This window comes from Peromyscus maniculatus, chromosome 4 (genome assembly GCF_049852395.1).
Source record: "Peromyscus maniculatus bairdii isolate BWxNUB_F1_BW_parent chromosome 4, HU_Pman_BW_mat_3.1, whole genome shotgun sequence".
NCBI lineage: Eukaryota > Metazoa > Chordata > Mammalia > Rodentia > Cricetidae > Peromyscus > Peromyscus maniculatus.
In genome coordinates, this window is record NC_134855.1 from 49,577,790 (window position 1) to 49,600,199 (window position 22,410).

The window sequence follows — 22,410 nt, forward strand, 5'->3', positions numbered from 1 at the left end:
AAAAGCTGGCTGACCAGTGAGCCCTAGGGCTAGGCTTATAAGCACAGGCTGCCATGCTTTCTCGGCTCTTGGTGTGGTTCTTGGGATCCAAACTCGTGTCCTTAGGATTGATTGTACAGTTGCAGCTTTATGGGCCGAGCGGAGTCCTCATGTCTCCGCCTCTCTAGTGCTGGAATGGCAGACCTGTCGCCATGCCTGGCTTTTTAAAATCAGCAGTCTGGAGACGGAGCTCATCATCCCTCGACAAACTGAGACATTTACCCAGCCCCTTGTCCCATGTTTTTTGTTTGTTTTGCTTTTTGTTTTTTGAAACATGGTTTCTCTATGTAGTCCTGTTTGTTCTGGAACTCAGAGATCCGCCCGCCCCTGCTGGGACTAAAGGCGTGCTCCATCACCACGGCTGTGGCATGGTCTTTAATGATGAGAGAACACACACCTTGCTCACTTGGATGCCAGCCCTTTTATCTGTATTTGTAATGACTTTGAGAATTGAGAATAAACTGGATTCTTGAGCAGGGAGAAGAAACGAGAGAACATTTGGTGCTATCTGAATGGTTTAGGTAGATGTCAGGTCTCACTGGTGTGCTCCTGCCCCCCACTGCCCTTAAGACAGAGTCTCTTCTCCTAGCTTTAACCCAGCGTCTGATGCTCTGTGCATCTCCTCTATAGTATGTAACTACTCCATTCCTCAGGTGTTCATGGATGGCCTTTGGTGGGTGGACCTCTTCACCTGGCAGAACTCTTTCACTGTTTGTACTTCCATAGTACTGGGAGCTTTAAAATGAAATAAAACAGAATTTCCCACAAAACTGCCCCTGTTTAATGCTTTGAGAATCCTTCCCCAGTATCCCACAGGCGAGCTTACCGTTGGCCAGGATGCTCTAACGCAGCAGTCCCCGCTCGCCGTATTGCATACACATGGGCATTTATAATGGAGCCTTAATGAGTATTCTTGGCTTGCCCCTCAGAAGGTCAGCAAAGGTGACCTGCGAGGATTTTAAGATGATGTGAGTTGTCTGGGGGGTTACAGGAGGTTAGCGTGGGTTTGGTAGATAAACGGTTTTAATGTACCCACACCCTCCTGTACCTTTTGCCATGAGGGGCACTCAGCATGGGCGCCTTCATCTGACTCGTTGTGAAGTTAGAAGCAGGTCACTGGTAAGTGGATGATGTCAAAGCTGCAGAAGGCCAAAAATGAGCGTTCCGTCTGGCAGCTCTGACATTTAAGAATATTTCAGATGGACAGAGAAATCGCTATTGAAACTGTCAGTGCTTCTAAATTTTGGTCTTGCGTATCTGAATATCTGCCATTTCCATGTAAAAATTACATCACACGGTGTGTACACACGCACATACATCGCGCTGTGCACCCAGCGGCATGGAGCCGGCGACTCCATTCCATTCGTCTGTCAAGTGTTGTGGTAGTTCCTAGGGATACAGTCTTTGTCCTTAGTTCCTCTACACTGTGGAAGCCAGTCAAGTCCCAGTGCGGTGGCCTCCGAGGGCTTGGAGACAGAATTTTCTCAGTGGCTCAGGAGGAACCAGGACAGGCTTTCTGGATAAAGTGATGTCTGGGTCAAGATCTGAAGAGGGAATAGAGGAGCAGAGCTGGGGAGGACAGAGGAGAGGAAGAGAGGGACCAGTGCGGAGGGGAGGGGCAGTGAGACCTGGCATCCACGCCACTGTATAAAGCAGCCAGCTCTTGTATTTCAGGGAGTCTTAGAACTGTTGATACCTCTGTCTGTCCCTTGCTGTATACATGATTCTGAACCTCCTTGATTTACAGAGAGCATCAGAACAAACATTCTCCTGGCTAGGGGTGTAGGTTGCTCAGTTAGTAGAGTGCTTGCCGAATTTGCACAAAGTCCTGGTCCAATCCCAGGACTTTTTTGTAATTATAAAGTACTGGTTCGATTATAGCACCGTATAAAACCAGGTAATGTGGTGCATGCCTGTAACCTTAGCACTCAGGAAGTGGAGGCAGGAGGATCCATTCAGGTCATCTCTACTTCATAGCCAGTCCCAGGCAACCTGGGCTACATGAAATCTGTCTCAAACGAACAACAAACTCACAAAAGGATTTCTTTCACCGAAGCTTGAATAATAAATTGTTTTCTACGTTTTCTGGAACGGAGGTTTTTTTCCCCTGGAGGCTATTTTCTCTGACTCTCCGTACATGGTCCTTTGCTTTCTTTCCTCTCTGATGGTCTCAGCGAGTGCTTAATGAATGTAAGTAATTTAAATATTGGCCCATGAAAAGCATAGTTAGCAGCCTCATCCAGTGACCCATTGAAGAATGCCAGAAGTGAGCTTCTGGTGGTCCAGATCCTGGCCTACCTCCAAGCTGCATTAGCAGAGGCGGTCAACAGCAGGCCACCTCTGCTGCAGGCTGGAGACTTACCTAGGAAAGCTGTTAGTTAGGCTTACAAACTAGTTTCCAGCTATGGAGAGAAATGTCAATCAAATCTCTCTCTCTCTCTCTCTCTCTCTCTCTCTCTCTCTCTTTTTCCCTTCCCCCCATCCATCCATCCATCATTTCAGACAGACTCACACTGTAGCCGAAACTAGCCTTGAATTCATGGCTGTCCTCCTTCCCTTTGCTCCCAAGTGCTGGGGTTACAGGTGTCTCTCTGATCCTACTCTCAAGGACTTTATCTTTAATGTGTGTCTGTCCCCCTGCCCTGCACGCCCCTCCCCCACCTTGCTTATCAGCACTAAAATGCAAATGCCAGTTCAGCTGCAGGAAACTGCTTTCCCAGACACCTTTTCAAAAAGCAAAGACCCCTGGCCACAAAGCACAGACTGAGAGTCCTGAGGCAAGCGCATTGGGTGTTTCCGGTTGTCTTTAGTGTTCTGTGGGTTCCTGAAATTCAGCCAGAAACGGATTCCTAGCTGCTGCAGAAGGCTCTAGCTTGTTCTTGAGCTCCCCCAGGTGGTCCAGTGAAAATTTAACATAAAATAGTAACATCTGTGGGAAGAACAGTTGGATTTAAAACTTCACAGTTGGCCGGAAGGTCCCCTGCCAGGACATAAAGAGGAACAAAGGCCATGGGCCAAGTGCTACTGTGTGGCATTTAAAATACTGTAGGAGAACTCATCCTTTTTGTAGCTCAGTGAGTAGACGCACCTTTAAGTTAATACAAGTTTGTTCATTTCAACCTAGCGATTCTGGGTATACTTGAAGCTGAAAAGGAAAGAAGAAAGTCTGGGCTGTCGTCACGGGTTCAGTTTCGAAACCAAGGTTCTGAGCCCAAGTATACTCAGGAGCTAACCCTGAACAGGCAGAATCAGCGGGCATGCATGGAGGAGACCCTTTGGCTGCAGGTGAGCGAGCGCGTGGCAGGCTTCTCCACGGTGAAGAGGACAGAACTTGGGTGTCTGTCCTGGTGCTTAGGTTTCTGAACAGCAGCCCATCCCTCAGTGCGCTGCCATCATTTTGGAGGTCCATATTTTGACCACGCTCACCTCTGTCCCTCCGCACTTGGCAGGAAAACATCAGAGACAAGCTGCGCCCCATTCCCATCACTGCTTCTGTGGAGATCCAGGAGACCAGCGCTCGCCGGCGGGTGAATTCACTTCCGGAAGTTCTTCCCATCTTGAATTCAAATGAAGCCAAAACCGTCCAGGCAGATGTAAGCCTTCCTGGCTTCTGTTTTGCCAGTGTTTACCGTATCTTAATGCAGAACCAAGTGTCTCTGGAGGCAAATAGAAATAGGAATTTGTTTTACTTACGGCCAGATGTGGTGGTGTCCTGTGTGCCTTTAATCCCAGCACCCGGGAGGCAGAGGCAGGCAGATCTCTGTGAGATCAAGGCCAGCCTGGTCTACACACCAAGTTCCAGGCCAACCAGGGTTCATGATGAGACTCTATCTTAAAAAAAAAAAAGGTACTTATTTTTGTATATGTAATTGGTCTATGAGATGGAATATAACAGTATTATCCTCATTATTCTTGTCCCCTGGGCCTTCTTGAGACTAATTAGCCAAACTTTGATTCTCCTGCTGTTTCTTCCTATAGTTGACATACTTTATTTTACCATTGAGAACAGCACAGTGTGCTAAATATGTTATTAAAACATTAAATGCATGGAATAGCGAAGGTTGGCAAAGCAAAAGAAAAATATTCACAATGAAATACTTTAGTGAAGAATGCAACTTTAGGTCATTATAGGAAGAGCATGTATATTCTGTGGCCTGCTAGACATGTTATGTGAAGCAGGCTCTGTGCTAGGCCAGAGGTGAGCCTAGAGAAGTATGACATCTTGATCTGGCATCATTATTATTATTATGTTTGTTTTGTTTTTCGAGACAGGGTTTCTCTGTGTAGCCTGGATGCCTTGGAACTCACTCTGTAGACCAGGCTAGCCTTGAACTCAGCGATTTGCCTGCCTCTGCCTCCTCTGTGCAGGGATGAAAAGCATGCGCCGCCACCACCCAGCTTTATTTGATTACTGTTTTGGTGCTGGGAATTATATCCTGCTGCCTTTGACATGGTCAAAGTGTCTTGCTAGAGGACAGAGCAGGAGCCGGTTGTGTGGCACGGGAGGGTAAAATCCCACAGGAAGTGAGCCGTGAAGAGCTTTAGGAACTGACCTCTCTGCGTTTGGTTGCTTACAGGTACACTTCCTGAAGGAGGGGTGTGGAGACGACAACGTCTGTAACAGCAACCTTAAGCTAGAGTATAAATTCTGTACCCGAGAAGGCAGTCAGGACAAATTCTCCTACCTTCCAATGTAAGCATCGCGGCAAGTAACTGACCTCCAGGCTTTGGTTAGAAGGAGAATTGCGTGCGTGTTGAGATCCCCCTTTTCTTCTTCTTTCTTTCTCTTTTAATAGTCAGAAAGGCATCCCAGAATTAGTCCTGAAAGATCAAAAGGATATCGCTCTGGAAATAACAGTGACCAACGGCCCTTCCGATCCACGGAACCCCAGAAAAGACGGTGACGACGCTCACGAGGCCAAGCTCGTCGCCACGTTCCCAGACACTCTCACGTACTCGGCGTACAGAGAACTGAGGGCCTTCCCTGTAAGTGTCTCTGAGAAGCCAGCGGGGAGGGAAAGAACCAGACCGCACAGCCCGTGAACGAACCCTGACCCCAGTGCCTTTTCTGCCCCAGGAGAAGCAGCTGAGCTGTGTGGCCAACCAGAACGGCTCCCAGGCTGACTGTGAGCTCGGGAACCCTTTCAAGAGAAATTCCAGTGTAGGTGATGCCTCCACGTGCTCTGCCCTACTGTTCTGAATACCGGGACTGTACCCAGAGGCCTGGCCCTTGGTAACAGCTGTTTGTGTGTATTTTTTTTCTAGGTTACTTTTTATCTGATTTTAAGTACAACGGAGGTCACCTTTGACACCACAGATCTGGATATTAATCTGAAGTTGGAAACGTAAGAGTTACTTCAGCCTTCCCATTCATACTTATTTTGTGAGAACCCTGGAGTCACTGAATTAGCACTGATCTAACTCATAAAAGAAATGTAATTGTAATGAGAAAACTGACTGTTCAAATAAAACCCCATTGTTTCCCCTTTCATTTTCAGAACAAGCAATCAAGATAATTTGGCTCCAATTACCGCGAAAGCAAAAGTGGTTATTGAACTGCTTTTATCGGTCTCCGGGTAAGTGTTGTGTTTGGCATAACAAATCAATGTTTGAAAGAACCATTTATAATTCTCACTAAAACGGGTGTTTTTTAATTTGACAGAGTTGCCAAACCTTCACAGGTGTATTTTGGAGGTACAGTTGTTGGTGAGCAAGCTATGAAATCTGAAGACGATGTAGGAAGTTTAATAGAGTATGAATTCAGGGTAAGTCAGAGCAATTTGGTCCAAGATGCAGTCTTGATATGTCATTTTAACCAAGGATCAATCACAGACATCTTCAGGACGTACTCAGTTGAACGTGCTTGCTGGTTTTTAAACAGTGAAAACTGAAAACTTTATCTTCCCACGTAGAGATCAGCTGTCACTCAGCAGAGACTTTTGGTTTGGAATTGAGTCCTGCTTACCCTTATTATGGAATTGTAATGTGTGTGTAGTGTAGGCACAAAGAACACTTCATCTTTTGCTCAGTCTATAAAACAAAGAAAAAGTTCTGAGTAATTTGTAGTTGACCTTAGAATGTGTAATTCGTTTCTTCCTCTGTTAGGAAGTCATTTTTCTGATGCTCTTGGCTGAAGGAATGTTCACATTTATCCCCCCACCCCCCCCACAAGCCCAACTTTGTGTTGGTGACAGTAGCCTTGGTATATGCCAGCAAAGGAGGCCGATGATGGCCTCACGGTGACTCAGGGTCCAGTTTAACAAACTTGAACACAGACTCTGATGTCTGCCGATGACGCATATGGATTTGGGTCTCCCTGGTGCAAACTGAGTTCCTAAAGTGCTGGTGAGCGTTAAGGTTAAACCCTGGAATGGCAAGAATGGACTTGGCCTCATCCAGCACACTAACGAGGCACGTTCTCTCAAGGAGTGCCAGCTGGTCTGAGCACTGTGCAGTGAGTCAGATGAGGTTCCGGAACTCTGCACTGTAGTACCGCAGGCCGCTCTGCCGTCCCACCCTGGGCCCTGCTGGACAAAGCCCCTCCGCTCCCAGTGCTCGCCCAGAGCTGTCCTGCGCTTCTCCGCAGTCTCCCTGTGTACAGATGGCAGAGACTGCTTCCGTTTCACAGTAGGGAGGTTTTCCAGAGCAGGATACGGGTGCCACTGCCAAAGCAGTCTTTGTCGTCTGCCAGGCAGGATGCTCACTGAGCAATGCACAATCCTTGTACTTTGGGGAACATGTCATACCTGCACTGTGGGTTTTGTTGTGTTGGTATTTAATCCTGGTTGAGCTAGCAATCCTTTGCCTTTTTGACCTTTTCTTTTTTCTTCTATTTTTTTTTTTTTTTTTTTTTTTTTATGACAAGAATCTCTTAAGCACAGCTGTCTATCTTGTACACCCCGTTCCTGGTCCGTTTTGGAGACTTGGGCTTCTGTTGTAGGATGATGCTGGGTATCTAGCCAATAGGCAGTAAGAAATGCTCCTTAATTTTATCTTAAAAGGATTCTGTTGTAGCAAAATGTGTTGTTTTCTGACAGGTGATTAACTTAGGTAAACCTCTTAAAAACCTCGGCACGGCGACCTTGAATATTCAGTGGCCCAAGGAAATTAACAACGGCAAGTGGTTGCTTTATTTGGTGAAAGTGGAATCCAAAGGGTTGGAGCAGATCATCTGCGAGCCACACAGTGAAATAAACTACCTGAAGCTGAAGGTATGGTGATGCGTTTCCTGCCGCTTCCCAGGTGTGCGCTGCTGACCTTCGAGGGGTCAGCTTGACTCTGCTTAGGGAAGCCGCCTTGCGGCGTGTAGACTTTTCCTCTGGCTGTCACCGGTTTCTCATTCATAACTGAGTAACCCTGCCTGGCTAAGGCATTTTTTGCGGTTGAATGGCTGTTATGGAACATCCACTTGTTGAGATGAAGGACATTTTCTTAAGTGTTAGGACCCAATACAGTATGTAAGGCAAGCTGGGAGAATCTCCTGGGGATGAAGCAGCCAGCATAAACTGCGGGGAGCTTTAGGAGGGTACCACCAAGGCTTTTGCACCTTAGCTGATGACCTGGAGCACTTTCGTTCTCATTAATAGTAAATGCTCACTGAGTCCCTCACTTTGCCAGTACCAGACTAAGCACTTTGTGTCTTCTCCTGACAATTTTGTGAGATGATTTTTATTATCTGCCTCACCACAGATGAGTGAGTATACTGAGAATCAGAGACATGAAGTGACCTTCTCCAAGTGGCTCAGCTGTTAAGAGATGATAGACTCTGCATTTAAGCTCCCACTGATTTCCGAGCCCACCCCCTCTATTGCAGCATGCTTATGTAACCAGATGACTTGAGTTCCAGTGTGATGAATGGTTGCATTGCCCACGGATGGCTCTTTCATGTATTATAAATTCCCGGGGTTTGGGCTGTTGTTGGTTGGTTGTTTGGCTGGTTTGTTTGACAGGGTTGCTCTGTGTCGTCTTGGCTGACCTGGAACTCACTCTGTAGATCAGGCTGGCCTCGAACTCAGAGATCTGTCCCCCTGTCTCCTGAGTGCAGGATGAAAGGCGTGTGTCACTGTGCCCAGCTTGGCTGTTTCTTTCTGAGGCAGATCGTATGTAGCCCAGGCTGGCCTTGAACTCTAGGGTAACCAGCAATGACCTTGAAGTCTTGACCCTCCAGCACTGCCTCCCCAGTGCTGCTATGACAGCATCTGCTGCCTGCCGTACAATGGTGCGTCCTACGCAGCGCTAGGGCTCAGACCCAGGGCTTCATGCCTGCCAGGCAAGCATGCTACCAATTCAGCTGCACCCCAGCCTTCTTTGGTTTTAAGTTCCACAGTAACTGGGTATCCTGGGTGTTCACAGTCGGAGGCTTACAGCACGCTCCTTGACGCATCACCATTGGAAAACATGATGGATGGCCTGTTATTCCTACTCTTAATTTCAAGTTGACTGACTGTCCCTTTCCAATAACCCTAAACCCAAAATGTTCTAAACTCTCAAGCACTTTTCTAATAAGGGAGGCCCACCCCATATAAGGAAGGCACAGGTTAAAAGTTCGCATGTGGCTCAGTTTTCAGTATTCCTCTCGGAGTTGATCATCCAAAGGGTCTTGTGCTTCCTTATGGTCCTTGCTGTCATTTTATTATTCCTGTGTCTGGCTGTTCCTGTGAGTTAGACATGGAGCTGAGTGCTGGTGCAGATCTCAGGTCTCAGTAGATGTTGGGTGCTGTGTCTGTCTGTCTCCTGTGAGTTAGACATGGAGCTGATGCTGGTGCAGATCTCAGGTCTCAGTAGACTGTTGGGTGCTCTGTGCTGGTAATTCAGTGGAGACACAAGAACAAAGGTAGCTTTTTCTTTCCCTGAGTTTCAGTATCACACTAGGAATAAACTACTTAAATAAACAGACTTAGGATACCATCGATGAACCTAAAATGGCCATAACTCTTGCTGGTTTTAGACTTGCTCTGCTTTTGCTGAGGGAAGATGTGATGGTTAATTATAGCCTTGGCAGAATTTGGCATCTCTGAGACTCTATGCACACCTAGAGGGATTATTTAGCTTCTAGCCATTCCTGTGAAGGATCATTGTGATAAGGTTTCTTGAGGTAGGAAGACCCACACTCAGAGTAGGTGGCACCAATCCCTGGTTGGGGTCTACCTGGAAAGGAGAAAGTGAGCTGAGTCCCAGCATTCACTGCTCTCTGCTCCCTGACTGTGGCTGCCATGTGACCAGCTCCTTCACGTCCCCGCCATGGTGGAGTGTAACCTGGAACTGAACCCAAATCGGCCCTTTCTCCTGTGAGTTGCTGTGTCAGGGTGTGTTACCACAGGACAGGAAAAGCAGCCAAGACAGAGTGGATATTAATTGATGATGTAAATTTGGCTTTTATTTGTGGGGCTTATAGGGCAACGACAGAGATTTTCATAAAGTGGGTCTGTTTTGGATATCTCTTTTAGGAGTCTCACAACTCAAGAAAGAAACGGGAAATTTCTGAAAAGCAAATAGATGACAGCAGGAAGTTTTCTTTATTTTCTGAACGGAAATACCAGACCCTCGTGAGTATTTTTTTCCGGGCTGCGAATGTGGTCTGTATAAACAAGGAATGGCTTCCCAGAACGATGGATTCTCACCACCGGTCTCCTCCTTAGAACTGCAGCGTCAACGTGAGGTGTGTGAACATCCGGTGTCCGCTGCGCGGGCTGGACAGCAAAGCCTCTCTCGTCCTGCGCTCTAGGCTGTGGAACAGTACGTTCCTAGAGGTATGGCTCTGCCCGCCCCCACCCCGGGAGAATTTGCTACTGCCAAGGACGTTCGTCGCTCTCCTAACACGTCTCGTTTTTTCACAGGAGTATTCCAAGCTGAACTACTTGGACATTCTCGTGCGGGCTTCCATCGACGTGACAGCTGCCGCTCAGAATATCAAGCTGCCTCATGCAGGCACTCAGGTGAGATCTGGTTCCCTCAGACTCTTCGCTCGGCTGACCTCTTCCTCTACACACGGCCCGCAACTGGGGTCACGGTCATTACTCATACCCCTTAGGTCCTGTTGTTCCTTGGAGGACAGTTTTAGATTCTGCCACATGAAGCTCTATTTGAATGGAGTTGTTGAAAATAAAGGTAAACCTGAGCCCCAGGCCTCGTAATGCAGGCCTGTTGATATCCTAGCCACTCGGGAATCTGAAGCAGAAGGACCACTGATTTAGTCTGTCTGGAGTGAGTTTAAGGCCAGCCTAGGCAATCTTGGGAGGCCCTGTTCCGAAGTAGAAAGTTTAAAGGGCTGGTATGCAGCTCATGCTTCCTGCTACCGCACAAGGCCCTGGGTTCAGTCCCAAGTACAGCACCCACACCGAGGAAAAGAAGCCTGGAGTCCTCCATCAGCAGAGGGAGCAGTGCCAGGGTGAGAGGCCCCGCGGTGGAAGAAGAGCGTGCAGCCCAGCAGAAAGTGAGAGATGAGCCCATCCCTGATGCTGCAGCTGTTCTCAGAATGCCCGTGCTGTGTGTGGCCCGTGGCAGTTTCTAGAGAAGTTATTTCTCTCTAGAAATCTGAAATGTATATGGGAGCCAAGCATGGCGGTTCACATCTGCAGTCCCAGCACCTGGGGGCTGAAGCAGGAGGATTGCCGCAAGTCTGAGGCAGTCTGAGCTACATCGTGAGCCCCAGGTTAAGATGGACCACAGTGAGACCCTATCTCAAAATCCCTGTGAATGAATGAATGAATGAATGGTCAATCAATCCATTGGTCTAGAATTGAATTTTTTAAAATAAATCCCTGGTGTGTCCTTTGGAACAAACCTTGACCATGCAGCATCCTTTCCAATGACAGTGAGAAATTGTCCTCTCTCCTTGGACACCTAACTGTCCCGTGACTCGGGTCTCAAGTTCTCTTCTTTTTCTGGAAGGTGGTAGAACTGAGAGGCCTGATAGCAGGTCTGGCTGCCTAGTCCCAGAGGACAATCCTTATCTCGGGCATTCTATCTTAACCAGACTCCGGGTGGAGATGGGGTCTCCGCCTGATCCTCCTTTGCTTAATCCTTCGTAGATTGGTGGATGATTTCTACCTTTATCTAGAACCCGTTTCTTTGGAAAGTGGAGACACTTTCTTATTGCTAGTCTGCTGCTGCCTCCAGTTTTGGGTGATTTCTGGGCTACGATAGCTCAGCCCCCAGGCTGGCACTTCCCTTGTGTAGCCGAAGGAAGGCTCAGGGTTCCAGCCTGAAGTCTGGAGCTTACTGTGAGCGTCGGGATGCCTTCCTTCCTGGTTCCCTCACTTACCGTGGGGTACATTTTCATCTTCTTCTCAGCTCCCCCTTTCTGGTCTGAAGATCATTTTCTTTGGCAATAGACGCGAAATACATTGTGTAATTCAGTCTTTTTTTTTTTAACTCTAGTTCTGCTTTACAAAAAAAGAATTATGTTTATTTATTGCCCGATTTCAAGAGTTTAGTGTTTGCCACTCAGTAAGACATTTTTAATTTAGACAGTGTCAAACAGGTGAAAGCAGAAATTGCACAATTGTGCCAGGGAAGATGACTATATTTTGACATCAGCTCATTTAAATCTGCGTGGCAAACAAGCACCTGTTAAAACACACGGGTGCCTCCCCCGTGCTATAGTGCTAGCAGCGCAGTTGAATGAAATTGAGTGTCAAGAATTTCAGGTTAATCCCAGAAAGAAGGGAGGAATGTGTACGTGCGTGCACGGGTCTCGTTTTATTCCTAAGCCTCAGGTAGGTAAATAGCCAAGTCTCTTGCCTTCTGAAGATGGAAATCGTAATGGGTAGAAGTAAGTGCCCCGTTCTTCAGGGCAGTGGGAGTTTCTCTCTGGGGGCCTCTAAATTCAGAGAACTTGAGATACGTGTGCTTTTAGAAGATGGGCTCGTATGTGCAGAGTGCTCACTGGGGCGGATGGCGCCTTTGATACCGAGTTTTGTAAAAGGTGTGACAGCCCCTTTGCTGGGTGATGTATAACCAGTAAGAGTGGGCTTTACGATGCAGAGTGATTTGGGGCAGGTGCTTTGGCAGTTGGCAAGCTGATGTGGTCTCTGTACTGGTCACTGGTGATGCGATTGAATGGACCAGTTGAGCGTGAACCCTTTCTGCCTTGGGCACACAGTCAACGAGGTAGCTATGGAAAGGCACCTTTGGAAATGCATAAAGTTTAATGAAACCAAAAGGGAAAATTGGTCTTGGGGATTGTAAAGCTCTACAGACCTTTCTAGTGAGTTGTTACAAATTGCTGAGGCAATCTTTTTAGGATTTGGAGTAAATGCTTCGTGGTGGGTGTTTGCCATTGATCACATGCTCACAGTTTAAGTCTCTCGGTTACAGCTTAAGCACTAGGCTACATCCGAAGGAACCTAATTTGTCCATACACATTCTTTTAGAGTATGGCAACAGGTCATTTCAGGAAATTGTATTGCTATGAGGGTCTTTAGTTTGATAGCCTAGGGAAAAAAACGAAATGGTACCTGTTTGTTATATAGCCCACCCCTATTTTACAGCTACTTTGGAATCTGAGGTTTGTGGAATAATTGTACCCAAACCAACCCTTTTCTTTCCATTGCTGAAAACTGACTAAAAGAAAGTGTGATCGTTTTCAAAAGGCTGTAGGCTGAAGGCTGGAAGTGGAGCTTGGAGGTACAGTGTTTACAACACATGTGTGAGGCTTGACCCCCAACACAGCAAGATTAGAAAAACAAACAAAACGAAACAAAAAATGAAGTAATTGGTGAAACACAGTTCTCTGCTGATAGCTGTTCAGACTTAAAAGGGCATGGTGGAAACTTGATGGTTCATTGTATGGTTTTCTCTGCTTTTCTTTTAAAAAACAAAACAAAACGTAATTTAAGAGTTAAATTAGCAAGGAAACACAACCCAGACCTTTCCAGGTTCTGGATAAAGATCTTCAGGAAAAGCCTATTGAAGGAATATTCTGTTATTGATAAAGAGGGTCTCTCAGGAGAAAGTGACTTGTCCATCCATACACTTTTTCATTTAAAACATGTTCAGGAGCAAAATTGAGCAGAACTGAAGCCATTGATGCCTGATGGCCCCTAGCATCTGGTTTATAGTGGCCTCTCTTTTGTGTCCTGTAGGTTCGTGTGACGGTGTTTCCCTCAAAGACTGTAGCTCAGTATTCAGGGATAGCTTGGTGGATCATCCTCCTGGCTGTCCTCGCTGGGATTTTGATGCTGGCTCTGTTAGTGTTTTTACTGTGGAAGGTAAGTCACGTCTGTCACTTGAGTTTCCGGATGTAAACTTTACTTCGTGTTTTTAAAAAAAATGAGGATTGACATTAACACGTTTGTGGTTTCTTTTTTCATTGTTTCTCTTTTTTCCCCCAATACTTGATCATGAAACTTTTCCAATATATGGCAAATCTTAAGAGAATTTTACAAGGAATATCTGTATATCTACCTAATAATTTATATTTAGAGATTCTTTATTTGCATGTAAGAAGTGTCTGAAGAAGTAATTTCGAGGTCTAATCTCTAATTCAGTGTGTTTGGTAAATAACAAATTTGCATTTTACTACTTTACTTAGCATTTTCTGTACCTAACATCAACCTTTAAATCTCAGGCAAATTGACAGATATGAGTTTAATTTGAATGTAAGTTCCTGTGAATTTCCCCTTCTGTAAAGAAGCCTTCCTGACCGCCCCTGAGAAGTCATTACCCTTATAGCTAGATTGGGAGCAGAAAAAGCATGACACTCCATCTCAAGGCTCCTTGGCCTGAAGCCAGCGTGATGAACATCTGGGTTCGGTATAATGTTCGTTGTTAGACTTTGGTCTTCTGACCATGCACAGTGTGTGATATCTTACCCTGCCCCCTACCTATCGAGAGGCTGTGCCATCAAAAGACTACGAAGTAGATGGTTATGAACATCTGTCAACAGATGGCAACCTCTGTAGGTCTTATGTGAGTCCCACGGAGCAATGGTGGTCCACAGTCTTTATCTGTAATCCCAGATTGCAAAGAACTCTGGAAATTGCAAGTTTGACTGACTTGTTAGAACTATGCTGTGAAGACACGGTATTTACAGTCTTGTTCTTTTATTTCATGAGTTTCATTGCAGAAATACTAGGATATTCTGACTTTCTGATTTTGAGGGTGCTCCCAACCATTCTTCTGAACGACTTCCTTTGCCAAGCCGAGATACTGGCGTTGAGGCTTAGTATCTGTCTGTACCAGCAGTCTTCCTGACATGCAGATTTTAGTCAGCTTTACTCAGGTGTATCACAAGCAGTAGGTTTATCTGGCAAAGACAGCCAATCACTATTAGAGCTCTCACCATGATTATTTGATAGTGAAAAATTAATTTGGGGTTTTGATACTTGAGGATGATCTTGTATTCTCTGGAAGAGCTCCCAGGGTCAGTCTTTGCCCAGAGCAGATCTTCCTGGCAGTCCTGAGTCCTGTGTAGTCATGGCAGTAGATTGAGAGTTTCGATGCCTGAGCTGTGTATAATGTGGGGTGAATCATTTCACCTCCCTGGAACTCAGTTGTCTAATAATTGGATGAGACTAAATTATCTCACTGGGTTCTTTGACATTGTTAATTTTCAGAGTCTGAGGTGGATTCTAAACAGATCCTCAGACTCCACACGGAAGTCAGCCATATTACTTCATGCTCTTCTTTATAAATGAGATTATTTATATTTAAAAACCATGCAATTTTAGGATCAGAAAGAATTCTAGGGTTCTAAAGCTGCCGCCTTCTGGTATATATATGTGGCTCTGGATTCCGTCTCCAGCACTGTGGAAAGAGGGAGGATGGATGGATTCTAGTTCAGCAGTCTTTACATTGAGCTTTGTCCATCTACATCAGTGTCAAAAGCTACAACAGAGGACTCCACCTTAACCAGAGGAGCCCTGGCTTTATCTGCTTTTTAAATACTGGCTTATGCACAGGAGTTCTTTTGGAAGTAAAGGAGAGGAGTCCTCAGACTCTTATTTAAGACTATTCATTTTTGGTTAACTTTTCTTCCTGCTCTGTTTACTTAGGACTGCAGCTGGGCTGTGTGCATTCAGTGTGTGGGAGGGACCCTGATAGCCACAAGTGCGTGAGAACCACTGGGCTGTGTAAGTGCAGCCCAGTGGAGGGTTCTGTAATACGGAAATATTCTGGAGTGGCACCATCCCATGATAGCCAGGAGTCACCTGTGACTAGTACAGTGGAAGAGTCGCATCTTCAATTTAAATTTGTCTAAACTTGAATAACCATGTGTAGGCAGTGGCTCCTAACCCTGTGACTGATGGTCTAGATCTTCATGAGTTGCCAGACTAGGAGGCATAATTTCACTAGGAGATTGGTTTGACCAAATTTTATTTCAGAAGATAGTTCCTATGAAGTAGATGAAAGTAAGTAGGAAAAGGTCCCCATTGTTGAATGAAGAAAATAACAGCGGAGAGTAGAATTGCACTTTTATATTCATTCAGGGTGACCTGCACTGAGGAGCATGGGTTCCTCCCACTTAAGGCTTGCATGGTGGTTCAGAATTCAGGGGAAATGGCGGCAAGTATTCATTCATTGGAATTTATTCTGTGATTCTCCTTACCAGTTGGTTCAGAGGCCTCCAGTAGAGAATATCGTTCCATAAAACTTACTGCAATAGCAAATAGATACACTATATCTATATTTTATTTTGACTTGTGCTGAATTTTACAGGATTTATATTCCATTCTTTTTCTCAGCAGACTGCAGAAGTGAATGTGTTGACTTTTAATTTAAGAGTATGTTGTGCAAGAAAAAGATCACCCGAAGTTCTAGTCAAATGTGCGTGCGTTTTCCTTTTAGGATGACCTCGAGACTTCTGCTGCAGATAGGAAAGTCAGTTAGCCAGTGTGTGTCACCTTTGTCTCAAGCCGCTGAGTGATGGACTGTTAAATGCTGGCACCAGGTGACAGCGTAGTGACTGCTCACCTGGGTGAAAACCTGAGGTGGTCTTTTCTCTAGCTTTTAAACACAGAACTGTACAATTGACTGAATACCTTGCTTCCTTGTAGTGTGGTTTCTTCAAGAGAAATAAGAAAGATCATTACGATGCCACCTATCACAAGGCTGAGATCCATACTCAGCCGTCTGATAAAGAGAGGCTCACTTCCGATGCATAGTATTGATCTACTTCCGTAATCGGTAATTGATCAGTGTTTTTCATCGCTAGCTGTGGGACCTGCTGTGGTTGTGGTGGCTAACTTGAGAGCGACAGCTTGCTGTGTGTGTGTCCCATTAACAGATGTTCCCAAGTGTCCACACTGGCTTGCCTTGCTTGGATCTGTTTATTTATTTATCTACCTGTTTATTTATTTGTCTGTTTATTTATTTGTTTATTTTGTGAAAGCTCCGTTGTCTTTTTGTTAATGCGCAGAGGCTTGTGTGCAGGTGAGTTATTTTGTGCTCTTGTTCAGCAATACCCACAGCCGTGAAGACAATCACGCTGCTGGTCTAATGAGGTGTTAAGAGCTCCATAGCAGCCCAGTGTGCCATGTGTTACGTCGTGTCCCGCTCGGAATTTCAAAGGTGCATGAGAAATCAGCCCAGATTTCTTGTTCATTTTGGAATTTCCCAGGGATAGAAGCTTTGTGACTGCCTGCTTTCCCTGTTGCATGTGGGAGACGACCCTGCGTTTCTCCTGGAGAGAGGCTACCTTCTACTTAGCGTTTTGTTGTCCTTGCTCTGGAGCGCTGGGCCAGGCTGGGTGCTTCCTCCTGTCGCTGGACGTGGTTTATGCTAGCTAAGCATGCAGCTCCCCCTTCCTTTGTATCTCTCCTGGGCCATTACAACAAAGGGATTGTCAGCACAGTGGGCTTCCAGAGTGCTCCAGGAGGTGGTCCTCTGCCCAGGTGAAAATCTAGGACCAAAGTGTTGTGGGTAGTTTATACTTCAGTATGTTGTAATGGAGTTTGACCGTGTTTTACGTCCAGAGAGACTTTAGTCCACCTTGGTTCTCAGCTGAGTTTTAAGTTCACGTTTTTTTCCCTACAATTTGTAGACCCATGGAAACAGGAATTGTTGGTGATTCCTTTTTCTTTTCTGCGGGTGAGGGGGCATACAGTTATTGCTCCAGTTCCTTTTCTGTTGGTGTTGACACAGTGATCCCAATGTAGCCGTTTTGATTTTACATTTCAAACTTCATTTCCTTCTGTTTTTGAATGGAGCAGACAGCAGTCATGTTTTATAATAAGCATGTTGGCTTTTCTGCGCAGAATTACAGACGAGTCTGCATAGTGATGACCTAAACAAAACTTGTTGGCCCATTTTGGCCTTTTGACTTGTGATTTTTGTCTTGCCTCCCGGCATTTTTATCACACAGAATCTTCATTCCTGCTGCTGTCACAAAGTAAGGGCAGTGACCAGCCACTCCACACAGACCCCACTTCTAAGCTGCATTTTTAAACTTGAAAATATTCCTTTTTGAAAAAATAAGAAAGAAAAAAAGTGTGTCTTGCTTGTTTTTAAGTATTTTTAATCTGGTTTGAAAATTTCCAGTATATTTTTAAAATGTATTATAGTTCAGATTGATTTTTTTTTTAACTAAATAAGCTTTAATAATTTGGCTTCTCCCTCCCCTCCCCAAGCCTCTTCTTTCTTTCTTTCCTTTTCTGTTTTTAAAGGAAGAGGAGAAATTGGGGAGTACTCCAAAATTCAAAAGTATGGTGATGCCGCCTGCCCTTGAGTCCTATGCGGTTCATGACTGAATGATTTTATTACACAGCACAGTTACTTTGTAACTTATTAACAGAGCAGCTCACTTGGAAGCATCCCAGGGAGTCTAGCCAGGGCAGTGATGTAAAGCTTCAAAGGGAGGGAACAATGGATGGAAAACTGACCCATAAGAACGTGGCATGCCAAACAGTATTTGTAAAATTACTTGTGATCTGATTACAGTTTATGAGTGGGAGAGGAATAGAAAGTAACTTTTTTTTTTTTAAGCCTGTAGAGAAATGCTCTTAAGCCGAGTGTGGTATGCACATGGCTATCATCAGGGCTAGGGAGGTTCAGGTAGAAGGATGTTGAGTTTGAGGCCATCCTTGGCTTCGTAGCAAGTTCCTGTTTCTTTCTTTCCTTTTTTGTGGGGGAGGGAGTATTTCTCTGTGTAGTTTTGGTGCCTATCCTGGATCTCGCTCTGTAGACCAGGCTGGCCTCGAACTCACAGAGATCCACCTGCCTCTGCTTCCCGAGTGCTGGAATTAAAGGCCACCACCGCCCAGCCAAGTTCCCGTTTTTTTCACACACACACAGGTTCTTTTATAATGGTCTAGTAATATGAAAATTAGATCTTTTATTTATATGGTGTTTTTTTTACATAAAAGCACTGTTTTACAAAATGCTTAAATTTTTAGTCCAGAAATAGCTAAAGCTGTAAAATGTGAAGAAGATGAAATTGACGTGTCTTCCAGCCCCACATCCGTTGATCCCCACGGCCTGCTGTGTCCCTCAGGAAAACAGTGTCTGTGGTCAGTGGTGCAGAGGCAGAGCTAGCTGAACTGAACGCTGAGATGTTAGGTGTAATGCCCCTGTCTTCAGATTGGCTAACTTCCGCCTTGTTCTCTTCTGTCCCCGCTTCTCCAGTGTGGATTCTTTAAGCGCTCCAGGTACGACGACAGCGTCCCCCGATACCATGCTGTCCGGATCCGGAAAGAAGAGCGCGAGATCAAAGATGAAAAACACATTGATAATAACCTCGAAAAAAAGCAGTGGATCACAAAGTGGAATGAAAATGAAAGTTACTCCTAGAGGGGCCAGGAAAGCGTCCCACTACCCCAAATCCCGTTTATTTTTCCCAACTCAGAAATTCAGTGGGTCCGAAGGCTGCTCGGCACCCACCGTGTGGTTTCAGACCACCGACACCGTGCGGACCCACCGTTTCCGTGGTGGATATTGTTACACCCAAGGCTCCGGTTTTGCACAGCCAAATTTAAGACTTTTGGTGTGGATTTTTCTTTGACTGCCTTAATTTAACTTTCCAGATTGCCTTTGTTTTTGGTGTGACTGGCTTACATTACATACACTGGGGCAGGGCCTGCCCACCTGCACTCCTGGGATGTTCTCTCCTCATAGCACAGGAGGAGGAAGGCGGCCCCCACCATCACCCGGGCTCACGAGTGGCCATCCCGGTCTGCCCCCCCGCAAGCATCCTTCTCGTAAGATCGGAGAACCTGCAAGTCAATTGCCCCCTGGCTCAAGACTGCCATTGGATAGCTGTGTCTCTGTTGAAAGTTCTGTCCTAAGTGTGCAATAGAAGGTGATGTTGCCATCTTGCCTTCTCTCTCCATTTCCTAAATGAGGATCCTTGCTGATGCCAAGCGCGCACAGGTTCCTTCACCCTCGTCACTGAAGCACAGGTGTGACAGACTTGAATGCTAGTTACACTTGTTGATATATATTTATTTTTCTTCTTCAAGCCATCTTGCTATTGACTAATAGGCCAAAGATGCTTCAGGTTGGTTTAAGCAATCAGAATGAAAACCTGGGAGGTCATTTGTTCTGACCTTGAGTATTTACCGAAAAAAGAAAGTTCTTTATAAACCTGCAAGGGTTGTTTTAATCACTTAAACTTATCTGCAGATGATACCATCTCCTTTCTGGCAGGCTCTCCCTCAACCCAGAAAGTCTGACAAAGGGTCGAATGTAAGATGTTTCATCCTTACCCAGCATTTGTTCCATATTCTTGAGCCCTGTGTGGAACTTGTGAACTTCGTGCTGTAACTTTCAGAACTCTTAGAGGAAGTGAGTTTGCTCCTTGAACTCGAGGGTCTGTGCGCTCACTGCTGTCAACACTGTATGTTCAGGACTTGAAGTGAGTGCGTGGGTGGATCCAGACCAATCCAGTGTGAGACTACTGAAGAGCATCTGTTGCCAAAACAGCTGTACCAGACAGATGGAGGGCCACGGCGCTTAGCTTCATAAATAACATCGGGACCATTCAACCAGGGAGTCCATGTTCAAGTTTGTTAAATTGTTCACCCCAATCTAAGTTCCTCCAGATGACTTGTGACTACTTTAACAAGACCTTTAAGCCTAGAGCAGGAGGTTTAGCTCGTTGCTAGAGTGCTTGCCTAGCATGCCCGGGCCCACCTTGGTTCTTGTTTGCTAACGTGATAGGAGGGGGAAACAGTTATTTCTCTATATATTCAACAGAGATTGAATATATTATCAAAGCTGATTTTTTTTTAAATTGTGCTTTAAAATAAGTTATATGGAAGCAGCAACAAAGAGGTGCTAATTTGTTTGGATATTGTATAAGCAGTTCTCTGTCTTTTTCAAAACTGGGTCTCAAGTAACCCAGGCCGGCCTTGAACTTCTTAAGTAGCTGGGGACAGCCTTGAACTTCTGATCCTCCTGCCTCTCCTCCTTGACCCCCACCCCCAGGGCTAGGATTGGAGGTGTTTGCCACCACACTCAGTTTTATGCAGTGCTTGAGATGCTGGCACTTTGTGCATGCTAGGCTAGCACTCTTCCAACTGAGCTATAATCCAAGTCATTTCTCAGTCTTTTAAAAGAACAAAACATTGCTAAATGTACCATTGTTGCTTTGGAGTTTTAATTCTTTTTTTTTTTCTCTTTCATAAAACATTATACCCTTAAGATATTAAAACCTTTTATTCTGGTTCTACTTTGGCATTTTCACTCATAAAAATAATTTTATAAATGATACCTTGTTTACAAAAAGTTCTCTACCACGGGTCCTAATAGCGTTTAAAGTCTCAGTTTCTTGCTTGGGTAACTTGGAGCCAGACGTACTGGCTTTGGAGGACACGACGAAGAAGCTGGTATCTTGACAATGTCTGTAGACCTCTATTATAGAAATGAATGTCCAGAAGAGGGTTGGGGGGGCGGGGGGAGGCAGCAGCAGAGAAACAAGAATGTGATGTCGTTTAAATTTATAGTTGTTAAAAATGTCATCTCAAGTCAAGTCACTGGTCTGTTTGCATTTGATAGGTTTTTATACTAACTAGCATTGTAAAATTATTTCATAATTAGAAAATACCTGTGGATATTTGTATAAAAGTGTGAAATAAATTTTTTATGAAAGTGTTCATGCTTATTAACACAGCATTATGTATGTGAAGCAAACTCTAAATTATAAATGACAACCTGAGTTGCCTTTCTTTGTATCTTATCAAAGCCAAAGTAAAGTTTGCAATATTTTGTTAGTGTCCCATATAATTTCAGAACAGCCAAAGGTGCCTAAAGTGGTTACAATATATAAATGTGACGGAAGGCTTTTTAATTGATCTGTTTTAGTGTGTATGCTTGCATGTGTGTGAGTGTGCGTGTGCCACAGAGCCCTGCTGAGGTCAGGGACAGCTCCTGGGAGTTGCTTCTCTCTCTCTCTCTGCCTTTCACTAGCCAGCCAGCCAGCCTGGGTTTTTGGGCTTAGCGGTAAGTACTTGCTGAACTGTCTCACTGGCCCCTGGAGTTGTTTGGGGAATGTTTTTGTTGTTGTTTTTAGCCTTCTTTTGAATCTCTTATTTAGCTGATGGCATGTCAGCTCTATCCGTCAGGAAATAGTCTTATAGGTGGTTTATTCACAATACCTACAAACTGGGAGCGGTCTCTTTTCAGTGATACTCTACTTTAAAGGCTTAAGCCTGGCAAGGTATTATTTTGCGATAACACTGTGGCTTAAAAATATAGATTCTTGTAGCCGAGTTGTTTCTTTCTTAGAATACAGTGTGAGTGTGAGACTAGTCCAGCAATGACGTGACGTTCAGTTCATCTCTAGGGCTGGTTTCCCAGAATCCACCAGTCAGAAAGGGCATTTCATCCAGGCTTAAGCAGTTTTCTAAAACTTCTCTAGATTATCACAATCAATACAGAAAAGAAAGTGCATGGATAGTGTCTTGACAAAGTAGCATACCCTGACCTGAATACATTTCCTAACTGTATGTTTGCCTGCTCTGTTGACTTGACTTCATTACAATTGTTATGTATTGAGCCTTGCCCTTCTTGGTTCTTTGAAAACAAACAGGTGCTGCTGCCCAATGAAATACATAATTGGTACTTTGAATGATTTATGCCAGTGCCTATGACCTTTTCATAGCCCCAATTCACATTTCCGTGCTGTGGATCTGCCATACTAAGCCACGACAGCAATCATTCTAGCCGTTGAGTCTATCATTAGCTGTAGTTTCACTAGAGCTGTGATACGGGTCACATGTCCTGGAGGTCCTGATGTCAGAAGTCACACCGGAATGCCCATGGACAACGATGGCATTGCCGGGTTCTCCGCCACAGAGGGAATGTTGCAAGCAGGGACACGTTATTCCTGTTGCAGATTGCTTGCCCAAATGTCACAAAGGGTCACACACAGCCGTGGTTTATGATGATGTGCCCTGTGGCTAAGAATTAACATTCCAGGATGTGGAGAGGATC

General features: G+C 45.1%; 1 protein-coding gene across 3 annotated transcripts in view; it reads left to right on the top strand.

The window, feature by feature from the left end:
- Itga6 (integrin subunit alpha 6) overlaps positions 1–21,183 on the top strand; it is a 71,508-nt gene extending 50,325 nt beyond the window's left edge. Inside the window, exons 12-26 of one of the 3 annotated variants that reach the window (XM_006972423.4) lie at positions 3,164–3,324; positions 3,489–3,632; positions 4,617–4,732; positions 4,836–5,025; positions 5,117–5,200; positions 5,305–5,384; positions 5,538–5,615; positions 5,702–5,804; positions 7,077–7,250; positions 9,486–9,584; positions 9,678–9,788; positions 9,876–9,974; positions 13,125–13,250; positions 16,038–16,167; positions 18,604–21,183. In XM_006972423.4, coding sequence (XP_006972485.1) covers positions 3,164–3,324; positions 3,489–3,632; positions 4,617–4,732; positions 4,836–5,025; positions 5,117–5,200; positions 5,305–5,384; positions 5,538–5,615; positions 5,702–5,804; positions 7,077–7,250; positions 9,486–9,584; positions 9,678–9,788; positions 9,876–9,974; positions 13,125–13,250; positions 16,038–16,145 — 1,673 coding nt within the window. In that variant the 3' untranslated portion in view covers positions 16,146–16,167; positions 18,604–21,183. The remainder of the gene's footprint in view (positions 1–3,163; positions 3,325–3,488; positions 3,633–4,616; positions 4,733–4,835; positions 5,026–5,116; positions 5,201–5,304; positions 5,385–5,537; positions 5,616–5,701; positions 5,805–7,076; positions 7,251–9,485; positions 9,585–9,677; positions 9,789–9,875; positions 9,975–13,124; positions 13,251–16,037; positions 16,168–18,603) is intronic. The other 2 variants (XM_006972422.3, XM_042275455.2) reach the window with 2 other exon arrangements.
- Positions 21,184–22,410: the final 1,227 nt, after the last annotated feature.